Genomic DNA, 19,005 nt, shown 5'->3' with positions numbered 1-19,005 from the left:
GCCATTCCTTATCAGAAAAGTTCTAGCAGTCTGTTTGAAATTTATATATGAGTCTTCTCTCCCACTTTCAATTAGGATCAGAATTGTTCATGGTTGTTCTTTCCCAATCTCAAAACTTAAAATCAATCTGACAAATAATAAGTTCCTAACACGTCTATACTAAGGATGAAAATCCTGATACATTTTCACACTGAAAATATAAAAGGTCATTCAAGTAACATTAATGTTGTACAAGTTCCTAAAAATAAACTCTAAAGGAGCTAAATGCTAGAAAAACAATTACTTTAAAGTTCATCACTTTGAGTTTTCACCAGCTGATACAAATAAATCAGAGGGAGAGAAGTATCACACCAACTCCGTATCATATTGCTATGGTCTGAAAATTTGTACCCCCCTGCCCCAAATTCAGATGTTGAAATCCTAACCCCCCAAACACAATGGTATTAGAGGTGGGGCCTCTGGGAGGTGCTTTGGTCATGAGGGTGTGTTCATGAATGGGATTAATGCATTATAAAAGACCCCACAAGCTTGCTTGCCCTTCCACTATGTGAGGACACAAGAAGGCACAGGCTACGAGCCAGAAGGAGGGCCCTCCCCAGAAAGCAACCATGCTGGCACCTTGATCTTAGGACTTCCCAGGCCCCAGAACTCAGAAATAAATTTCTGTTGTTTACAAGCCACCTAGTCTGTGGTATTTTGTTATAGAAACCCAAAAGGACTAAGACACATACCCTATCATTCTAATAATTTTTCTACCATATGAGGTATCATTCTGAAATTCAGACTCCCAATCATCAGGTACAAACCTAGAATTCCTTTTATATTATGATAAAAGAACAACCAGAAATTATAACACCATAAAAACAGCAGGGAATTTTATTCTTGTTAAAGAATGGAAACTATCCAATTTTATAACTGGGCTTCTCAGAGCCATTTTTATATGCCTCCTCACACTGGTACAGACCTTTTTTTTTTTTTTTGAAGGTGATATTATTTTTATTTTTCTTAGCCATTGATGAATGCAGCATAATGAATGGTTCAACAGTGGCTGTGAGACCTTCTGCACCAGCTCTGAAGGCAGCTATGAATGTAGCTGTTAGCCAGGATTTGCACTAATAGCCTGCCCAGAAGTCATGCACTGGTAGGTAGGTTTTAGCCTCCTGCGAAACCTCTCATTAATAGGTCCCTACATAGAGTGATTTAGGGCCCGGGCACTGGAGTCTGACGGTCTTGAGTTCAAATCTTTGTAACATATTTTAGCGGTGTGTCCCCGATTAAGATCCTTGGCATCAGATTCCTCATCTATAAAAGAGAGATTGCCTGGAGAGTACAGGTACTTGTGCTCATAACATCTGAAGATACAAGACTTGTGTAGGTAAGCAAACAAGACAGAATTTCCCATTTTGTCTAATTATTCACAAACACTAGTTCGTCTCCTTTCTTTCAGGGCCACTTTTATTGCCTATACTGTCCTTTTGTTGTTTCCAGGGAGAAGGGAGATTCGGTTCCTATTATTCCATCTTGGCCAGAAATAAGAGTCTATGAGTCCTTATTCTTAGTTAATAAAAAAGCTGATTATGAGGTTAAGTATCTGTATTTCATTATATAATGGATTAGTTTTGGGAAATAGGATTCCGGTACCAATTCAATTCTGATCACCAATTGGGTATCTTACAATTCAACTCAATTGTGCTCTTTTTGTGCCCAGCACAGCCATGGCTTGTGGTCCCAAGAAGTATCCGAAGCATGTGACCGCTCCAAAGCACCGGATGCTGGATAAACTGACTGGTTGTTTGCTCCTCGTCCATCTACTGGTCCCCGTAAACTGAATGTCTCCCTCTCATCATTTTCCTAAGGAACAGACTTAAGCATACCCTAACAGGAGATGAAGTCAAGAAGATCTGTATGCAGTGTTTTAGTAAGACTGATGGCAAGGTCCAAACTGATATAATCTACCCAGTTGATTTTATGGATGTCATCAGCACTGACAAGACTGGGGAGAATTTCCGTCTGATGTAGGATACAAAGGGTCACACTGCTGTTCATCATAGTACACCTGAGGAGGCCAAGTAGAAGCTGTGCAAAATGAAGAAGATCTTTGTGGGGACAAAAGGAATCCCTCACCTGGTGACCCATGATGCTCACACCATCTGCTATCCTGATCCCCTCATCAAGGTGAAGGACACCATTCAGACTGATTTGGAGACTAGAAAGATGACTGATGTCATCAAGTTAGACACTGGTAATCTGTGTATGGTGACTGGAGGTGCTAACCTGGGAAGAAGTGGTGTGATCACAGAGAAAGACACTCTGGTTCTTCTGATGTAGTTCACATGAAAGATGCCAATACAAGAGCTTTGCCACTGGCTCTCCAACGTTTTTGTTATTGGCAAAGGCAACGAACCATTGTTTCTCTTCCCCGGGGAAAGGGTATCTGCCTCACCACTGCTTAGGAGACAGACAAGAGACTGGCAGCCAGAGCAGTGGTTAACATGGTCTGTAGGTGATGTGACTGATAGTCTTTATACTTAAAAATAACACAACACGATTAAAAAAAAAAAGAAGAAAAATCCTGATACCAGCTACCAGCGATTAGTAACTGAGGAGCAGCCAGATGGAAGTGACGCATAGGGCAGGTATGGGGAAGGGGCGCACAGCCTCTACGCCCTCTCCCAGCAGGTCACTCTCCCACAGTCACTACACGGTCACCAACCCAGAAGCTCCAGTACAGTTCTTATTAAGAAGCAATTATCAAGAGGCGATTCAGAATCAAGGGCACAAAAATGAAACGAATGGCCTGAAGTTTTAAAATAAATAATTTGTTTGCTAGTTTACTTTATATGAATCTGCTCATGAAATCCAAAAACAAAATTAGGCTTCTACCAATAGTAATCAGCTGCTGTCTTTTGTTTGTAAGCAGGCAATCTGGCCTTGGGAACACTTACCTCTTTTGGACAAATACTTCTATCTACTGAGACCATTTATTTATTTTTTTTAAGATTTTCATTTATTTATTTGACACAGAGAGCTAGCAAGAGAGACAGCACAAGCAGGGGGCGTGGCAGGCAGAGGGAGAAGCAGGCTCCCCGCTGAGCAGGGAGCCCGATGTGGGACTCGATCCCAGGACCCTGGGATCATGACCTGAGCCGAAGGCAGACGTTTAACTGACTGAGCCATCCAGGTGCCCCTCTACTGAGACCATTTAAAGTTACCATTTATTATGGCATTTTAGCAGAGGGTACAAAATGGAAATAACATACAGTTATATTATTTCTGCACTAATATATAGATACCATACTTTAATTCAAATCTGGACCTAACCGCTTGCCACTGTTAGACGATCCCAGGAGAATATTCTCTCACCATCTAAAGACACTCTTTTCTTTCTGTTTCCTGAACAGTATCACCTGCTCTCTTTATATGGCTGGTTCTTTCCTACCTAAAGAATAGGATAAAGGTGGAATCTGCCTTTCCCCACCTTTATGCTATATCTCAGCATCCTGCTTGTGTCTCTCAAAGCACTGAGCGGAACATCATTTTTTCTTTCTTTCTCTCCCTTCCAAACTGGACTGTAAATACCCAGAGTGCAGAGACTGAGGCTGACTGTGTCCTGGTGTATCCCAACACCTGGGACAGTAACTGGCACTATAGTAAATATTCAATACTCACTGGCTGACTGAATGCTACAGAGTCAAACGGACCACAAAACTGCCAAGACATGTAGAGCATCAGTCTGGAAAGGGCAACAGGCCTTGAAAGCACTTGAATTTATTGTGGAGTAATTTCTCTGAATCTTACCAATTGGATCATAATGCAAGAGAGTCAGTTTCTCCCGTAGTCGGCTTCTCTTAGTGTTGAAGGAGTAACCTGTCCCAGCTTGGCTCAGCATTTTCACCAGAATGGTTCTAAGATTTAAAAATAAGCTATTACAAGCTGAGGAAATAGACTAAAATCAATCATGGGAGGATGGCACATTTTGAAAACTTTGTACAGTAGTATTAGTTGTGGGATATCACTTAGCCCTAAGAAGGTTCAGTTCTAAGACAGCCTACATTTGCCATAAACCACAGTTTCAATGGCTCTGATTCCCAAGGTCTGTTTGATTACAGAGTGCCTTGGTAATCAACTAACCAATCAACAAAATCAAACCACATGTGGGAACAGACTCAGACACCCACCACTTAGAAGGAGCAGAAGTCAGGAAGGGGGAAAATACAAAAATACTGGCAACCCTAGCTGGCCAGTCAGGAAATCGTAAAGATAGCTATATCAAAAGAGCCCTATCTTCCAGGATGTGCAATAGGAGTACAATCAGAAGAGACAAAATAAAAAGATTGGAACTTTTACACTGCTAACACGTAAAACCCTGCTCCCCTTCATATTTCGATTAACTTATAGTCATTCAAAACATAAAGTTCATGTTTTGCCTCACTAGACCCTTTAATACCTTATACTGTTATTTTTCATGTGCCTGGCTTCCCTATGTAGACCATGCTATTTATTTCTCATCTAATTCCAAAAAGAATTTGTAGCATCTACAAATACATTACACATCTTTGCCTCCCTTTCAATGTCCAGCACAGTGCCTCATACATAAGAGGCACACAATATGTTAATTAAGAAAGACAACAGTCATTCATTCAAAAAGATTCAACAAATACATATTAAGTGCTTACTCTGTGGAATGCACTATGGGAAAGCAAAGCTCTGTAAGGCTGCCCCTCCCAGGAACCAACCCCTCCCTCTCCAGGAACCAACAGTTTAGTATGGAAGGTGAGTTGTGCAGACAAGGTCTATAAGGCAAGACATATTTGACAGATGTCACAAGAAGGATACAAAGAAAATAAGAGGCAGGGAGTACCTCTAAAGAAACCAAAGGCATAGGAGATTCCTATAGAACCTGGAGGTGGGGAATTCTAACATAAATAACTGGACTGTGGGAAAAGCAGTATGAATAAAAGCTATCTGAGAGAAAACACTAACTTACATGTTTTTCATTAACTTTAATCCAAAAAACGTAGTTTTATGATCTGTGATGTGTCTTGGGTTGTAAGCAACGGCTGCTTTAGAATGTTTTTTTTTTTTCTAGAAAAGAATTTTCCTATTTTTAACACAGAAAATCCTACTTCAGTTATTGTCTACAAAATGTATTTTGAGATCAGTTTGGTATTTATAGCCTCTCTGGTACAGCACAGAATCGTTAATCTGCTATTTTTGAAATGCTTATTCCATGAATGCAAAGGATTACAAAACTCATTAGAACTGACTCTGTAGTTCAATCAAATCAAAGCTTGTTCAGCCAGACTCCTGTAGTGGGCTCCAGACAAATGGCCCTCAGTCCTCCCTCTGAGGAAACAGAAATATGATGGTAGTCCAAAGAGAGCATGGGAACCCTGATGGTTTGTTTAGGAACAAGACAGCAAGAGCTCCTTCAATTATTTGAACACTCACTTAAGTAGGTCAGTTGGGCAGGAGGGAAAATTTTTTTGAAAGAGTTCACAGAACCAAAACAATTCACCAAGTAAGTAATCCTCAAACCAACTTTCAGAAAATCGAGACCAAATGCTTAATTTAACATAAGGATGTACTGGCAGGGGCTGGAAAAACAAACCAAACATAAACAAGTAAAGTTAAAAAAAAAAAGAAAAACCTTACTTACTTTGACTTGCTCTTGGCAACTTTCTCGCAGAGAGGAAGGTTGAAAGAGAAAAGAAAATAGCAACTTATTATCTTTCTTATGCAAAGTTCATATAAATGTAATAAACATGTAAGTGACAAAGTAGGCCATGGGTTGTCGCTCAAGTAACTACTCCCTAGCTTGTAGGGATTCCCCTAGGATTCTAGAAAGAAGAAAAAGATCCAATAAGAGCAACACAATTCTGGATGTAATGCTTTTGTACAATTTCAGTTGCACCGGTTACTTTTCAAATCTAAGATCCGCTCCACATGTTCCTCTTCCAAGGTCCAAAAATTGCACTGGAACAAGCCACTGGTCTGACAAGTTAACCTATGCACTGCAACAACCATCACATCAGGTGGAGGGGAAACTAACCTAGAAGTTGGCCTGGTGCAGGGAAGAGGGCGGCCTTGGGGAGCCAGACACTTCCTTCCCAGCCCAGCTGTATTGACTTAGGGTAAGTCACTGCCCTTCTCAAGCCATTTCCTCATCTTCAGGGTTCGAAACGAGTGAACTAAAAATTCTGAGAGTTTTTTCCCCAGTTAGGACGTGCAGGGATTGTGCTACCACATCCGTACGGAGGACGGGAGAAAGCGCCCCACTGCTGCTGACCAGCCTCGACTACCCCTGTCTCGGACCGCAACGGGACCGAGAACTAGCGCCGCAGAACCCCAAGCACCACTCGCCCCGCAAAGTCGTGCGCCGCGAGGCATGCCGGACGCTGTAGTCCAGAAGGCCTGGAGAGTCGCAGCGGCAGCTTCCCGGCCGGCGCGCGCCCCCGGCCCCGCACCGTCCCGACGCCTTCCTCCCGCCCTCGCCGCAGGCCCTGCCGCCGCCTCCGACCCCACTTACAGGTGACCGCGGATAGGAACATGGTGACAACACCCACGCAGTCTCCTAAACGGGACCAAAGTCGCTCAGCAAACAACTGCTTCCGGGGCACAGGCCTGTTCCGGAAGAGGACGTCGGGTAGCTGCCTGAAGCCACGCCCCCCGCATAAGCCTCCAGTTCCGACGCCACCTGTCTTGGGTTCTTCAGAGGCCAGGCGTTTTACTTTTGTGGTGCTGGAGGTTGAAGTCCCCTTCCCTGGCAGAGTTTAAAGCGCTCAGGTTCACGCCCCAAGCCCTGCCTCTTACTTCTGGGTCAGAGTTAGGTCATTCCATACTTGTTTCACTAAATAATCGCCATCACCTGCATTAAAGCCACAGGAACTGTATGTGTTTCTCAGCTGCTCCAGGCTACTAGGCTCCCCCACACGTTCCTTAAAATGTTGCCTTCTTTTGCCTCTCCCGGTCCAGCTTCATCTCCACCTGGTTAAGAGCTGCTTTCAGTACCTTTGGAGTTAGAACCCCCACCTGAATATCCCCCATTCCTTAATTACCTGTTGGATTTCTAGGAGAGCAGCACCTTGTGCATCTTGTGTTAACTGCTATATCCGAGCAACTAGTGCCTGCAAGAGGGGCTGAATAACAGATGCGGGGCGCTCACATAACTATCCTAATGTCACAAAACTAGTCAATGGCAGAGTCAGAATTCCAACCCAGGTCTTGTCTGACTGCCAAGACTCATGCCTTTCCCACTAGACACTGGGACCTACTACTGATATGCCTCTTCAATTCTTCATGTCTCTCTGCAAGAACCTGGGCTCTTTCAACACCAAGAACTTCATCTGTAACCTCATTTCCCAACTAATAATAGGACTTTCGAATTTTTTCCTAAGCTATGATTTTGTCTATATATTAAATCTTACAAACATGTGAAAATTCAATCTCATGGATTATCTTCACAAAAAGTAATAAAATTATTTGAAAGAAAATTTAACTCTTCAATACAATTCATTTTTTTTTTAATTAGGACTGTCCTTGCCCTTAGTGCCTTACAATTTTTTAACCCTCTAATGATTTTTGGTCCTCTAATAACCTGACTCTTAACAATTGAGCATCCTCTAAGTGCCCAAATCCTTTACCTTGTGCAATTCATCTGCTGACAAAGAGTTTTAGGTGTTCAAGAAGGTCAGGTTTCTTATCTAAGAAATTCCTTTAGAGGATATACAAGAAAAGTACATAGAACTGGAAGCCAAGACACATGAATTTGAGCCTTTGTTCTGTCCTTTGGAAAGTCTTTCAACTATTCACACCTCAGTTTCATGCCCAGTGGGGCATTGGATCAGTGGTTCTCATCCCTGATGATATATCAGAGTTGCCTGTGGTCTTTTAAAAAATCCATTTGCCACCCGTGAGGCCCAGAGTCTGTATTTTCCCCAAGTTTTCTATAGCATTTCAAACATATCAAAAACTTGAAAGGATAGTACAGTGAACACACCATATGCCCAATTCAACAAATGTTGACATTCTGCTATGTGTTCTGAATAAATAAGTATATTTTATATATATATATATATTTTTTGCTAAGCTGTGTGAAATTAAATTGCAGATATCACAACCCTTCACCCCTACACATTTAAGTAGGTATCTGTCAAGACTAAGATTATAACTATAATACTATTTTCACTCCTAAAAAAAATTAACAAGTTTCCTAATTATCTAGTCCATATTCAAATTGTCTTTTCTAGCTGGTTTCTTCAAAAACAGTATCCAATCAATGAATTAAGACAACATCTTTCTCTCTCTCAGAATCTGGCATCAAACATTTGCCTCCCTCCTTCCTCCTTTCCATAGAAGCCACTCTGGTGAGAGCCCCAGTGACCCCAACGGCACCAAGCCCCGTGGTCAATTCTTGAGCCTTATGTTCCTCAGCATCGATCAGTATTATTTTACACAGTGGCTCACTCCTCCCTGAAAAATTTTCTTCACCTGGTGTCCAGGTAGCCACTCTCTTGGTTCTTCTCCTTCCTCATCAGCAATTCTTTCTCTGTTTTCACCTCACCCACCCTTCAGTGGAGGCCTGCCCAGGGCTCAGTCCTTGGATCTCTTCTCTGTCCACACTCCTTCCTTTGGTGGTCACAGCTAGTTTGGGTTTTGAAAAATCTAGGGGCTGAAGATTTCTAAATTTATATCTCCAGTCTCAACCTTTCCTCTGGATTCCAGATTGGCATATTTAACTGCCTACTTGACAGCATATGTCCAAAATCAAATTCCCAAACTTGCTCTGTATCCCTAAGGCTTCTCCCATACCTAAGGCTTCCCCCATACCAGTGTGTGGCAATTCCATTTTTTCAGTTGCTCAAGTAAAAAGCCCAGGAGCCAACTTGACACCTCTTTCTCTCATGCCCTATATGTAATCAATCAGTAAATTCTATCATTCAAATGTCACCTAATCAATGAAGCCTTCCCTGGCCACAGAAGGAAAGTAACACACACACACACTCTCAATCTCTCTCCCTATTCTCCTTACTTCACTTTATATTTTCCTACATCACTTCTCACCATTGAATATTTTGTGTGTGTATTTGTTGATTTCCTTATTATCTGTCTTTGCCCACTACAATGTAAAGTTCCTAAGATCAGGAACTTTGTCTTATTCACTCACTGCTCTATCCTGGTGCCTAGAACAGTGCCTACCACACATATTGACTAGCTGCTGAATGAACTGAATAAATGAATCAGAGATGAGAGGCACCATACAAATGTTAAATTATTAATAAACATGTTTAAATGGCAAACAATGATAAGTGTGTACTAATAGTTCAGGGTTCAGGAGAACTTATAAGCTTGTGGGGGGCTTCGGGTTTTTGTTTTTTCTTTTTTTTTTTTTTTAGAGAGAGAGAGTGTGTGTGTGTGTGTGTGTGCACTGAGCAGGGAGGGGCAGAGGGTGAGAGAGAATCTTAAGCAGGCTCCATGCCTAGCATGGAGCCTGATGCAGGGCTCAGTCTCACAACCCTGAAGTCAGGGCCCTGAGATCATGACATGAGCTGAAATCAAGAATCAGACACTTAACTGACTAAGCCACCCAGGCGCCCCTATAAGCTTGTTTTTAAAAAGATATAGCGGGGGGCACCTGGCTGGCTCAGTTGGGAAAGCATGTGACTCTTGATCTCCAAGTCATGAGATCAAACTCTACATTGGATGTAGAAATTACTTAAATAAGTAAAAAAAATTTTAGAAAGAAATATCGGGGTGCCTGGGTGGCTCAGGTGGTTGAGCATCTGACTCTCGATCTCCACTCAGGTCTTGATCTCACAGTCATGAGTTTGAGCCCCACACTGGGCTTTGCACTAGGCATGGAGCCTACTTAAAAAATAAAAAATAAATAAAAAGAGATAGCATAAGAACTATCTCTTGAAATTCCTGGATGGAGTAGAAAGGAAGCAGCGGCTTTCTAGTCTCATTACTTCAACCTGCATCCACCTGTTATTTACATCTAACACTTTGTTGGCAGTTGGTAAGTGTTAATTAAAATGTTTATTAATACAGATGCGATTCATGATTTGGGTTTTGGGGTGTTTTTTTTTTTTTGCCTGAATTTACATAATGAGCCCTCTGTGCCTTATTAAAGTGTAGAATAATTAGAGAATCCTGGCAACCCAAGCAGAAGGGGTGAAGACCCTAGAGGAGGGGCACGCATCTCTTTGGGGGGGGGTGCTGAGTGGGGGATACAGCTGTTTCACCTGGATTGTCAGCCCAGGAAAGCAGATGGAGGAGAACATTTATTGAACATCTACTCTCACAGAGCTTTAGACACAGTGTCTGTGTTACATCAGTTAATACTGCATTCCCAGTGCTTAGCATTGGGATTCAAACCCCAGATCCAGAAGCTATTCCCCTCCTCTCCTGTTCTGGGAGGTCCCTGACTGTCCATTGCCCAGCCCACTGTCATACCTATGTCTCACCTGACTTATGGTTGGGAAGTACAGCCACTATTCTTATCTACAGGGTCAGTGACTTGTTCTAGGGGCCTGGGAACGTGGGCGGGGTGGGGAAGGAGACTCTACAGGAGATGGCCGGGGCTCCCTGCAAAAAGCTGGCACCTTCCCAAGCATAGACACCTCCAGGCAGATGAGACAGCCTCACAATTAGGTCCTATGCCTCAACAGATTGGTATTACAGCAAAGACTTCCTGAGGGAGCAAGACTAAAAGCTGGCAAGACCTGGGGGCACCACCTGGGTTCAATCTGTGTGGTGGGTGTCCTCAGGTTGGCATTCAATGACCTCCATAATCTAGCCTCAGCCTCCTAATTCAGTCCCATCTCTTTTCACTGGGCCCTGCTGGGTATCAGTCCCTTTCTGGATGAAGTCTCTCCTGACTCGCCCTCCCACCCAACATGTCCCCTCCACATATTCCTCTCAGAGCGCCTATTATGCTTCCCTGCGCTTCTTACTGGTCTGTCTCCCCCCACTGGCATCTAAGTCCCCTGAAGGCCAGAGCTTCTGAATCTCTGCACATCATCCCTCCAACCCCCAAGCAGGAGCTCCTAAGGTGGCTACCCTACTGGCTTTGACAAATATGAACTGAGCACCTTCAGGAAACATGCCTCCAGCCATTCTCTGTCTCTTCAACCTTCCTTCCACCCCGAGATAGGCAGAGTGGGAGAAACCTGGGAAAGAACAGAAGCAAAGGCACAGTGTCTAAAAACTGGACAGTGAGCATCCTCCTGGGGCTAGGGTGTGTGAAGAAGTGAGGGAGAGGAGCTAGAAAGGATGGCTGGAGCAAGGTCACAGAAGAACCAGGATGTTGTGGTTGGGAGCCAAGCTTTTGTTCTGTGGTGGGGGGAGTTAAGGGATGTGATCAGACCCCTAGAGTGGCAGCATCTCAAATCACATGGTTTTCCTGGCTAATTGGGAGAGGTAGAGACTCTCCCATCCCACCAACCAGAACACTCCGGAGGTCCCCTTCACTTGTGAAGCACCTATAGGCACTTTCTCTGCTCTGCATATTAATGCCTATTTATTTAGTTAACACACACATTTGGTGTTTCCTTAATAATTGGTAAATTCTTCCTGCTTATTTATTATCTTAGACCAGTCCCTGAGCCTTTTCTGGGGGGAGGGGAGGGAGGGAAGGCAAAAGGTGCCATAGACATCTTAGCTTTTCCAGAAAATGCACATACACTTATCCAGAAACAATTTTCCCTGGACTTTAAGTGGCCCTCAATCTTGGTTGCACACTGGAATCACCTGGGGAGCTTCATAAACTAGTGATGCCTACCTCCCACCCTGAGGTTTTAATTTAATCGATCTGAGTGCAGTCCAAACTTCAGGTTTTTTAAGCTCCCTAAGTGATCCTAATGTACACTCAAGGACTGGGCTCAGGTATCTTGATGCCGAGCTAAGACCCCTATCTTAGACCATGAGCTCCAAGCCTGTCCATTGTGAGCAGCACCTACCCAAGTAGGGTGGGGAGGGGAGAAAGTGGCCAATCTGAAAGAATGAGGAAGTCTTGAAGCTATAAGCCAACAGAGGAGGTGCTCACATACATTCCAGAAGGCTGCAGAACACTTATCAGAGACACTGAAATGGAAGACAAAGAGTAGAAAGTTCAGCTGCCTTCTTGAAAATGGATGAAAGTCCAGAGGACAGCACCCTTGCCACCCACATACTTCACCTGCTCCCAAGAAGAGCCACAAACATTATCAAAAGGCTGACAGGAACGGTCTTTGGGGAAAGTCAACCAACTAAATGTGTGGTTTGGTTGGTGGGTGCTATGGGTGAGGAGAGGACAGCAGTAGAGCACTGGTGAGGGTGTAGAGGTTTAGAGGTAATGGGCTGAAACTCGCCACTGGAGGAGGGAAAGATTTGGGTCAGGGTCAAGGAGAGGCATTCCTGCGGTGGGTAGGGAGCAGGGCTGCAGTGGAAGGAGAACTACACATGTGCTGGAGGCCAGACTCTGCCATTTTAACCATGGGACCCTAGGCAAGAACCTGGCCTCAGTTTCTTATCTGGGACTTGTGTGAGGGTAACGTCGGAGGAGCCCACGATCTCAGATGATTATCATCAGGTCATCTCTAAGGCTTTTTCCAGTCCCATGAAGCTCAGACATTGTCCTCCAAAAATGCTTTGGAGGTTTTCAAACCTGGTATCCATCAGCATCACCTGGGGTGCTCACTGCCAGGTAATACAGCTCAGTGGGTGGGGGAACAAGACCCACAGGGATTTTATAACTGTCACCTGTAGCTTCTGATGTTGCATGTACTTTGGGAATCACTGCTCTAGATTGCTGTTTCTCAACTCCTGGGAATCTTGTTAAAGGACAGATTCTGAGCCAGTAGGTCTGAAGCAAGGTCTGAAGATCTGCATTTCTAACAAATTTGTAGATGGTGCTGATATTGCTGGTTGTACATCCTTGCCACTCAAGGTGAAGCCAAGCAGCATCCTAGCAGTATCATTAGGGAGCTTGTTAAATGTGCAGAATCTTAGGCCCCACCTGAGACCTACTGAATCAGAATCTGCATTTTAACAAGGTCCCCCGGGTGATTCGCATGCACATTAAAGTTTGAGAGATATTGTTCTAGAAGTGGCTTATTGACCAGGGAACCACCACTGAAATTTGGGACAAAATGGTAGGACAAGACTCAGTTTCTTAAAATGAAATAAAAGTCAGAGATGGGCAGGGATTTCCATCTGTTTTAGTTACTGCCATATTTGTGGGCCTGGCGCAGAGCAGATGCTCAACCAATATTTATAAAGTGAATGGACAAGGGAAGAGTCCAGTTTCTGGAGCCAGGCAAGAGGCCAGAGTGGAGCCAGGAACCACCATGACTTGAAGCTAACTACTAGGGCCAAGCTCTGTCTAGTGCTCTTCCCAGGACAAGACTGGTCCTGATGCCATCACAGAGCATATCTCTGGCCACATGAGACATGAGCATGTTAAACTGTCTCATCTGTGGAGATTAGCAGGCTACAGAACAATGCAACCAGGAAAATACACCGGCCTTCTTAAATAGGTCTGCTATAGGAATCAGGGACTGCACCAACCTGTGGGGAGGTAGGTGGCCAGAGAGGCCCCAGGTCCAGAAATAATTCATCTGTGCTATAGGATTAATTTCATGAAGCTGCCTGGTACCCATTTGTCATGGGCAGAATTTAGTGCACTCAGCATCAATTCTATTACTCTCCGATTTCCTCTGTGCAAAACAGATGTCAGTAAGATACATGCTGGAGTCAAAGGCAACCAGTGTGGCTCTGTGGGTTAAGGCCAAATTCCATGTGCTATACGTAGGTTGGGCAAATGTTAAATCCTACAAAGAACAAACAGTATTTGTTATTAACTAGCCTTAGAAGAATGGATCAATAACTCATATCTGAAGTGACTATTATTCCTAGTCTTCAGGGGTGCCAGTCTAGAAAAGAAAACGTTTCTGTTTGTTTTTCATACGTATAGCATTATCCAGACTTTCTGGATCACCCTGACAGTAGCAGTTAGGATTTCAGTAAGGTAAGTTCATTCTCACTCTGCCCTAGCAACAAACTGGGCTGAAGATTTCTGATAGATTCCTCAAAACACCAGGCCCTTTTTCCTAATGATTACTGTAAATATACTGTGAACACAAGAGAATGCTTTTTAAAGCAGTGTTGTTTTTCTCAGGCCACTTCATTTGCTTGATTCCCACAAGTAAACTGGGTGAATAGTCATTGTGCATTTCTAAGGGTTCATCTCCCTCCGCCTTGGACTGGATCTCACATCTAAGGCAAAATGAAATGACTGTATTAATGGCCATACCAGTCATGGCAAAGTTCCCATGAATAACTGTTTTCAGAAGAAGAAGAATTTTCCATCACTGCTTCCTCCCCACTAACCTGATCCTCAACCTAATTTCTAACTGTCCCAATGAGCCTGGTTCCACAGAGGGAGAGTCCTGTGGGTGTCTCTGCAACTTCTCCAAGGGCTTTGAAAGATGGTTCCTATCTATCTTGACTATCAGTCAAGAGTCTGTCTTCAGCTCAGGTCATGAAAGATAGATATTGTTTTCAAACTAACTATAGGGACACAACAGTTTCTTTCCCTTTTCTCTGAAGCTCCAAAGGTCTGAGTTGGTAAAGTACGTATATGGATCCATAGAAATAGAAAACACCAAGGTGGATCAGTCAGTCAAGAGTCTGTCTTCAGCTCAGGTCATGATCCTGGGGTTCTGGGATGGAGTCCCGCATCAGGCTTCCTGCTCAGCGGGGAGTCTGTTTCTCCCTCTCCCTCTACCCCTCCCCCCTGCTCATGTTCTCTCTCTTTCTCAAATAAAGTCTTTTTTAAAAAAGAAAAAGAAAGATGGTTCCTGCCCAGCACACAGTCCCCCATGTTGCCAGGTGCATGTGAGGAGGGAACAAGAAATCAGACATTGTACTCACTGGTTACCAGACAAGAAATTTAAACTCGTGTATTCAATGGTCCTGCAGTAAACTGGTGTGTGTGTACCGTTGCACGTTTCTTGGCTTGTGAAAAGGATGCGCTAATTAATTCTCCTTTGCTTTGGAATAGCACTCAATGGCAAGTCACCAAAGTCATGCAAATTCCGTCTTTTCAAGCCATTTTTGAACAGGTCTATGTTTCTTTTTGTTGACTAAGAGAGACAGCGAGTTGTCATGTTCACAAAGATGACCTAACTTGAGCTTCTGTGGTTTGGGATCCTGCCTGCCTGTGTTTCACCCTGTTTTGCCTCCAAGGCAGGAGCCTACAGTCTCCTAGCCAGGAGATTGTGGTTAGTTTCCTGGCCTCCAACCGAGGTGGGGACACACCTGCACCCCTGAGGGAGGGAGAGCCTGTGGAGGGTCCGTGAGGCCAGGGCTGAGTCATTCACCCAAGAGACATGTCAAACGGCATGAGAACATCAGTTTGGCATTTAAGGAGCAAGAACCCACAGAAAAATTCTTCTGTATGTTAACAATCTAGTCCATTTTTTTAAACTAAGCCAAGAAAAGAAATTCAAGTTTGGTGTCACCTTACTCCAGTACTGAGGTTTACTCCTCAAGTGAAATTACCCCCAAAAGAAACCTCAGCTTCACCCACAAATCTAAGAGAGGTGAATGGCCTCCACCTGATAATATATCCTCCCATGGGCCCCTCTCTATGACTCCCCACACTTCACAGTTCTATTCTAAGCCCATGGAATTCAGAAAACCCCACTGTAAGCCATCGTCTTAGATTTTTCTACCCAAACCAGTTTTCTCTCTCAGAAAATTACTTGAAATGTAACTTGAATAAACCTGAGCCTTCTTCCTCTCTTATGGAGGTCCATCTTCATGTGGTATTTTATTCAAAAGAAACACAAGCTGGGGCACCTGGGTGGCTCAGTTGGTTAAGTGGCCAACTCTTGATTTCAGCTCAGGTCATGATCTCAGGGTCATTAGATAAAGCCCTGCATCAGGTTTCATGCTCAGCATGGCATCTACTTGAGATTCTCTCTCTCCCTCTCTCTCTCTCTGCCCCTCCTCCTACTCATGTTCTCATTCTCTCTCTCTCTCTCTCTCTCCCCCCCCTTTGTAAAATAAATACATATTTTTAAAAAACACACAAGTTGAACTCCAAATGCCTGAAAAAAAACATAAATCTTCGCTAAGTTTCTTGAAGAAATGGCCATTTTTCTCACTCAAAGTCCCACTCAAGAGCTACACCCAGCCCATTCTCTCTCCAGAGAGTAGTTTCACACTTTTTCCTATGAAAATAATCTAGCCTATGTGGTTCTTTCCATCCTAGCCATCCTCTTAATCCAGCCACAAGAATGGGAGACCACACAGCTCAGAATCCTCCCAGAGAATGATGGAAGGGAAGAAAGGCTGTAACTACCTGTGCCTCAGGGGCTTAGTTCCAAAAGTAAGAATGGGGAACAGAAGCAAAAGGACACCGACAGCACTATGAGAACCTGAGGGACCGTCTCCATTGTCAAGATGGCAGCCCTCCAAATGGGGCTGGGTTCTGGTGCGGCTGCCCCGATGCTCACCAGCACATGGAAGGCCAGCAGTGAAATCTTCAGGACCCTCCGTGGAATCCTGGGAAAACTTTACCCAAACAGGGATAGTCAGAGCAATCTGCATGTGTTTGCCTCTCTGGGAAGAGCTTTTGAAAGATTCAGAAGGTTTTGGTGTAAAATGGTATACAGCCAAAAGAGAAAAACAGGGTTCACATCAAGTTTGATTTTCATTCCAGTAAGCCATTTGAAATGAAGGAGACAAAGTCTTTCCAAAGATGTCTTCAATGATTCAGAATAATTGAGTCCAGTTTAATTTGGTGCATGATGGAGTTAAAGAGCAACATGGCTGCTTCGAGTGTTTTGCAGTTCCCAGCATCACTAATTAGCTCCATGACATAAAGGTTAATGAGATAAAACATCTATAAATCAAGTTGATGGCTGATTCAAGAAGAAAACCCCCAACTCCCGCTCTGCCGTGATAACACTATAATTTCACTCTTTTAGGCTATTTATTTGATTAAATTTGATTATGTGAGAAGATATACAAATGTATAATTATAAAATTCATACTTAAGTTATAAACTACCTTGCCCAAAGCTCCTTTCTAAATTTAGTTATTCAATACCCATAAGAAAATAAGTCAATCATTAACTATTATCAGCATTAATTATACTGGAATTAACTAATTTGATGAGAGGGTTCATAGTGACCCTTCCCAAAGAGAAGAAGTCTATTATATTCAAAAACGATATTCCTTAAAATATAGAAATAAAGTCCAGAAAATAAAATTGTGGATTTTATTGACTAAAGTTAGAGGGGAATTCGGGATTTAGAGAACATTCTGGTGAATCCTTTTGTAATGTGAAGAATTCTATCCCACTTAAATCCTCTATTTGTATAGGTGAGTTTTTCAGATGGTTATGAGAAGAAAAATAAAAACCTCAGAGTCAGGGAACAAGGTTAACATCTCAACCCCACCACTTACTGGTGTCCTTAAGCAAGTTACTAAAACATCTGTGCCTCAGTTTCTGCATCTGGAAAAGGGGATAACAGACTCTTATCTCATAGGGTTTGAGGACAAAATGTGATAATTCATGTACATCACTTAGCACAGGGCCTGGCACATAGTAAATGCGAAGTAAATTACGATGATTATGAGTCATGTAGGGCCTAAGTGTACTTAGACTTTACTTCTTGAGCCTAGTGCACAGAATGTGCAACCTTGAAGCATGAATTTAGTAAGACAAAGCTCTTTTCCATTTATCATGAAGGTATAGTTACTCATTATCGAGCTAGTTTGAGTGCAATATTTAGCAATTTTTCCTTTTGTCAAGGACTTGACAAAGGACTTGATGCACCTTGGTTTTTTTTCCCATTGCAGACTTTGTTTTAACTTTAAAGATTAAAAGAGTTATATCGTGTCCAAGGCATGCAGATCCCCAGGAGATGGGCAAGTAGCCCAGAGTCTCACTGATATTTGATACAAGGGGTCTTGAATAGAAATGGAATTTCCTAGGCCACATTTTGAGACTTTGGCTGTACAGGAAATATCCAGATCTTCTGACACTCTCTGATCCTCCTGACTGAACCCACTTCCTCAGAAGAGCACGGGGAGCACATTCTTAGAACAACTATCTCACTTCCAGATGTCCCCACTGGGCGCATGTGCGTGCATGCGTGTACACACACTGGTGCACATTCCCAGCAGGCAAGGATGTTCTCTGCAGGTTAGAGCACTGCAAGTGAACGGATATGAGGAGACTCTAACACATTGGTATCAACTATTGGCTCTGATAACCAGAGAATAAACTCCATTCCATGAGAGAGTCGAGGAAGAAGAGGAAGCTGAAACTCTGCGGAGAGCCTCGCCTCGCAGCTGCAGCCCAGGTAGGCCCAGCCCAGCTGACCTTTGTTCTGTCTTCGAAGAACCACCCAGAACCACCCAGAGAGTTCATGTATAAAATAAATAAATCCAATGTAAAACTACCTGTAAAACTTCCCTGTCTATTGCATCAGCTGCTGCCCATCTGCCCTTCCCCTCCCCGCCCCGGGAAGCGGTAAGGAGGGTGAAGTAACAGCCTATGAGGCAAGCACTCAGGCAGGGGAAATCTGGGGGAGGCTGGCTCACTCCTTCCAGCCAGGCCCCACCCAACAGACGCTCCTTAAACCTAAGTCCACGAAGGGCAAGTGATCAATTTGCCCAGAACCCTCCCCACTGTCCTTCCTGACACTGCGTGCGCTTCCTTCTAGCTCCACTTGGCCATGGGTGGGGTCATAGGCAGGACCTCGGAGCCTTCTGTTTTAGCCAGGGTGGGCTCCAGGATCTCAGAATGTCAGAGCTGGAAAGCCTCAGAGGGCATCTGAATCAACATTTTCCTTTTGCAGATGATAAAAGTGAGGCCCAGGGAAGTAACATGATGTGCCTGGGTGGGCGGGGCGCACAGCTAGATTGCATCAGCTTATTATGACTACGGCCCACACCTCCTCTCTCCTGCACAACCTCAGGAACTGCTAAAGAACCCCAGTGTTCAGA

General features: G+C 43.7%; 3 protein-coding genes across 9 annotated transcripts in view; 1 reads left to right on the top strand and 2 right to left on the bottom strand.

The window, feature by feature from the left end:
* The window catches only part of RBKS (ribokinase), an 89,331-nt gene extending 86,811 nt beyond the window's left edge, over positions 1-2,520 (top strand). Inside the window, exon 9 of the mRNA XM_064572033.1 lies at positions 1,714-2,520. Coding sequence (XP_064428103.1) covers positions 1,714-1,752 — 39 coding nt within the window. The 3' untranslated portion in view covers positions 1,753-2,520. The remainder of the gene's footprint in view (positions 1-1,713) is intronic.
* MRPL33 (mitochondrial ribosomal protein L33) overlaps positions 1-11,569 on the bottom strand; it is an 86,901-nt gene extending 75,332 nt beyond the window's left edge. For 2 of the 3 annotated variants that reach the window (XR_010405477.1, XR_010405478.1), the window contains exon 1: positions 6,530-11,569. Coding sequence is in view for 1 of the 3 variants with exons in the window: in XM_045884325.3 (XP_045740281.1) it covers positions 3,799-3,905; positions 5,660-5,678; positions 6,530-6,551 (148 nt within the window). In the remaining 2 variants the exon portion in view is untranslated. Of the gene's footprint in view, positions 1-3,798; positions 3,906-5,659; positions 5,679-6,529 lie in introns of all 3 variants that reach the window. The other variant, XM_045884325.3, reaches the window with a different exon arrangement.
* Positions 1-19,005, bottom strand: part of SLC4A1AP (solute carrier family 4 member 1 adaptor protein) — a 119,725-nt gene that overhangs the window by 12,371 nt on the left and 88,349 nt on the right. Inside the window, exons 15-16 of one of the 5 annotated variants that reach the window (XM_064572006.1) lie at positions 5,660-5,678; positions 3,799-3,905 (exon numbers count right to left, since the gene is read on the bottom strand). The exons of 3 other annotated variants lie outside the window; for them this stretch is intronic. The gene's annotated coding sequence lies outside the window, so the exon portion shown is untranslated. The remainder of the gene's footprint in view (positions 1-3,798; positions 3,906-5,659; positions 5,679-19,005) is intronic. One more of the 5 variants, XM_064572008.1, reaches the window with a different exon arrangement.

The sequence above is a fragment of the Mirounga angustirostris genome, unplaced genomic scaffold, assembly GCF_029215605.1.
Source record: "Mirounga angustirostris isolate CCGP_5_RB_7025 unplaced genomic scaffold, mMirAng1.0.hap1 SCAF_10, whole genome shotgun sequence".
In the NCBI taxonomy this organism is placed as follows: domain Eukaryota; kingdom Metazoa; phylum Chordata; class Mammalia; order Carnivora; family Phocidae; genus Mirounga; species Mirounga angustirostris.
The sequence above is the reverse complement of the archived record's forward strand: the minus strand, read 5'-3'. Positions and strand labels throughout refer to the sequence as shown.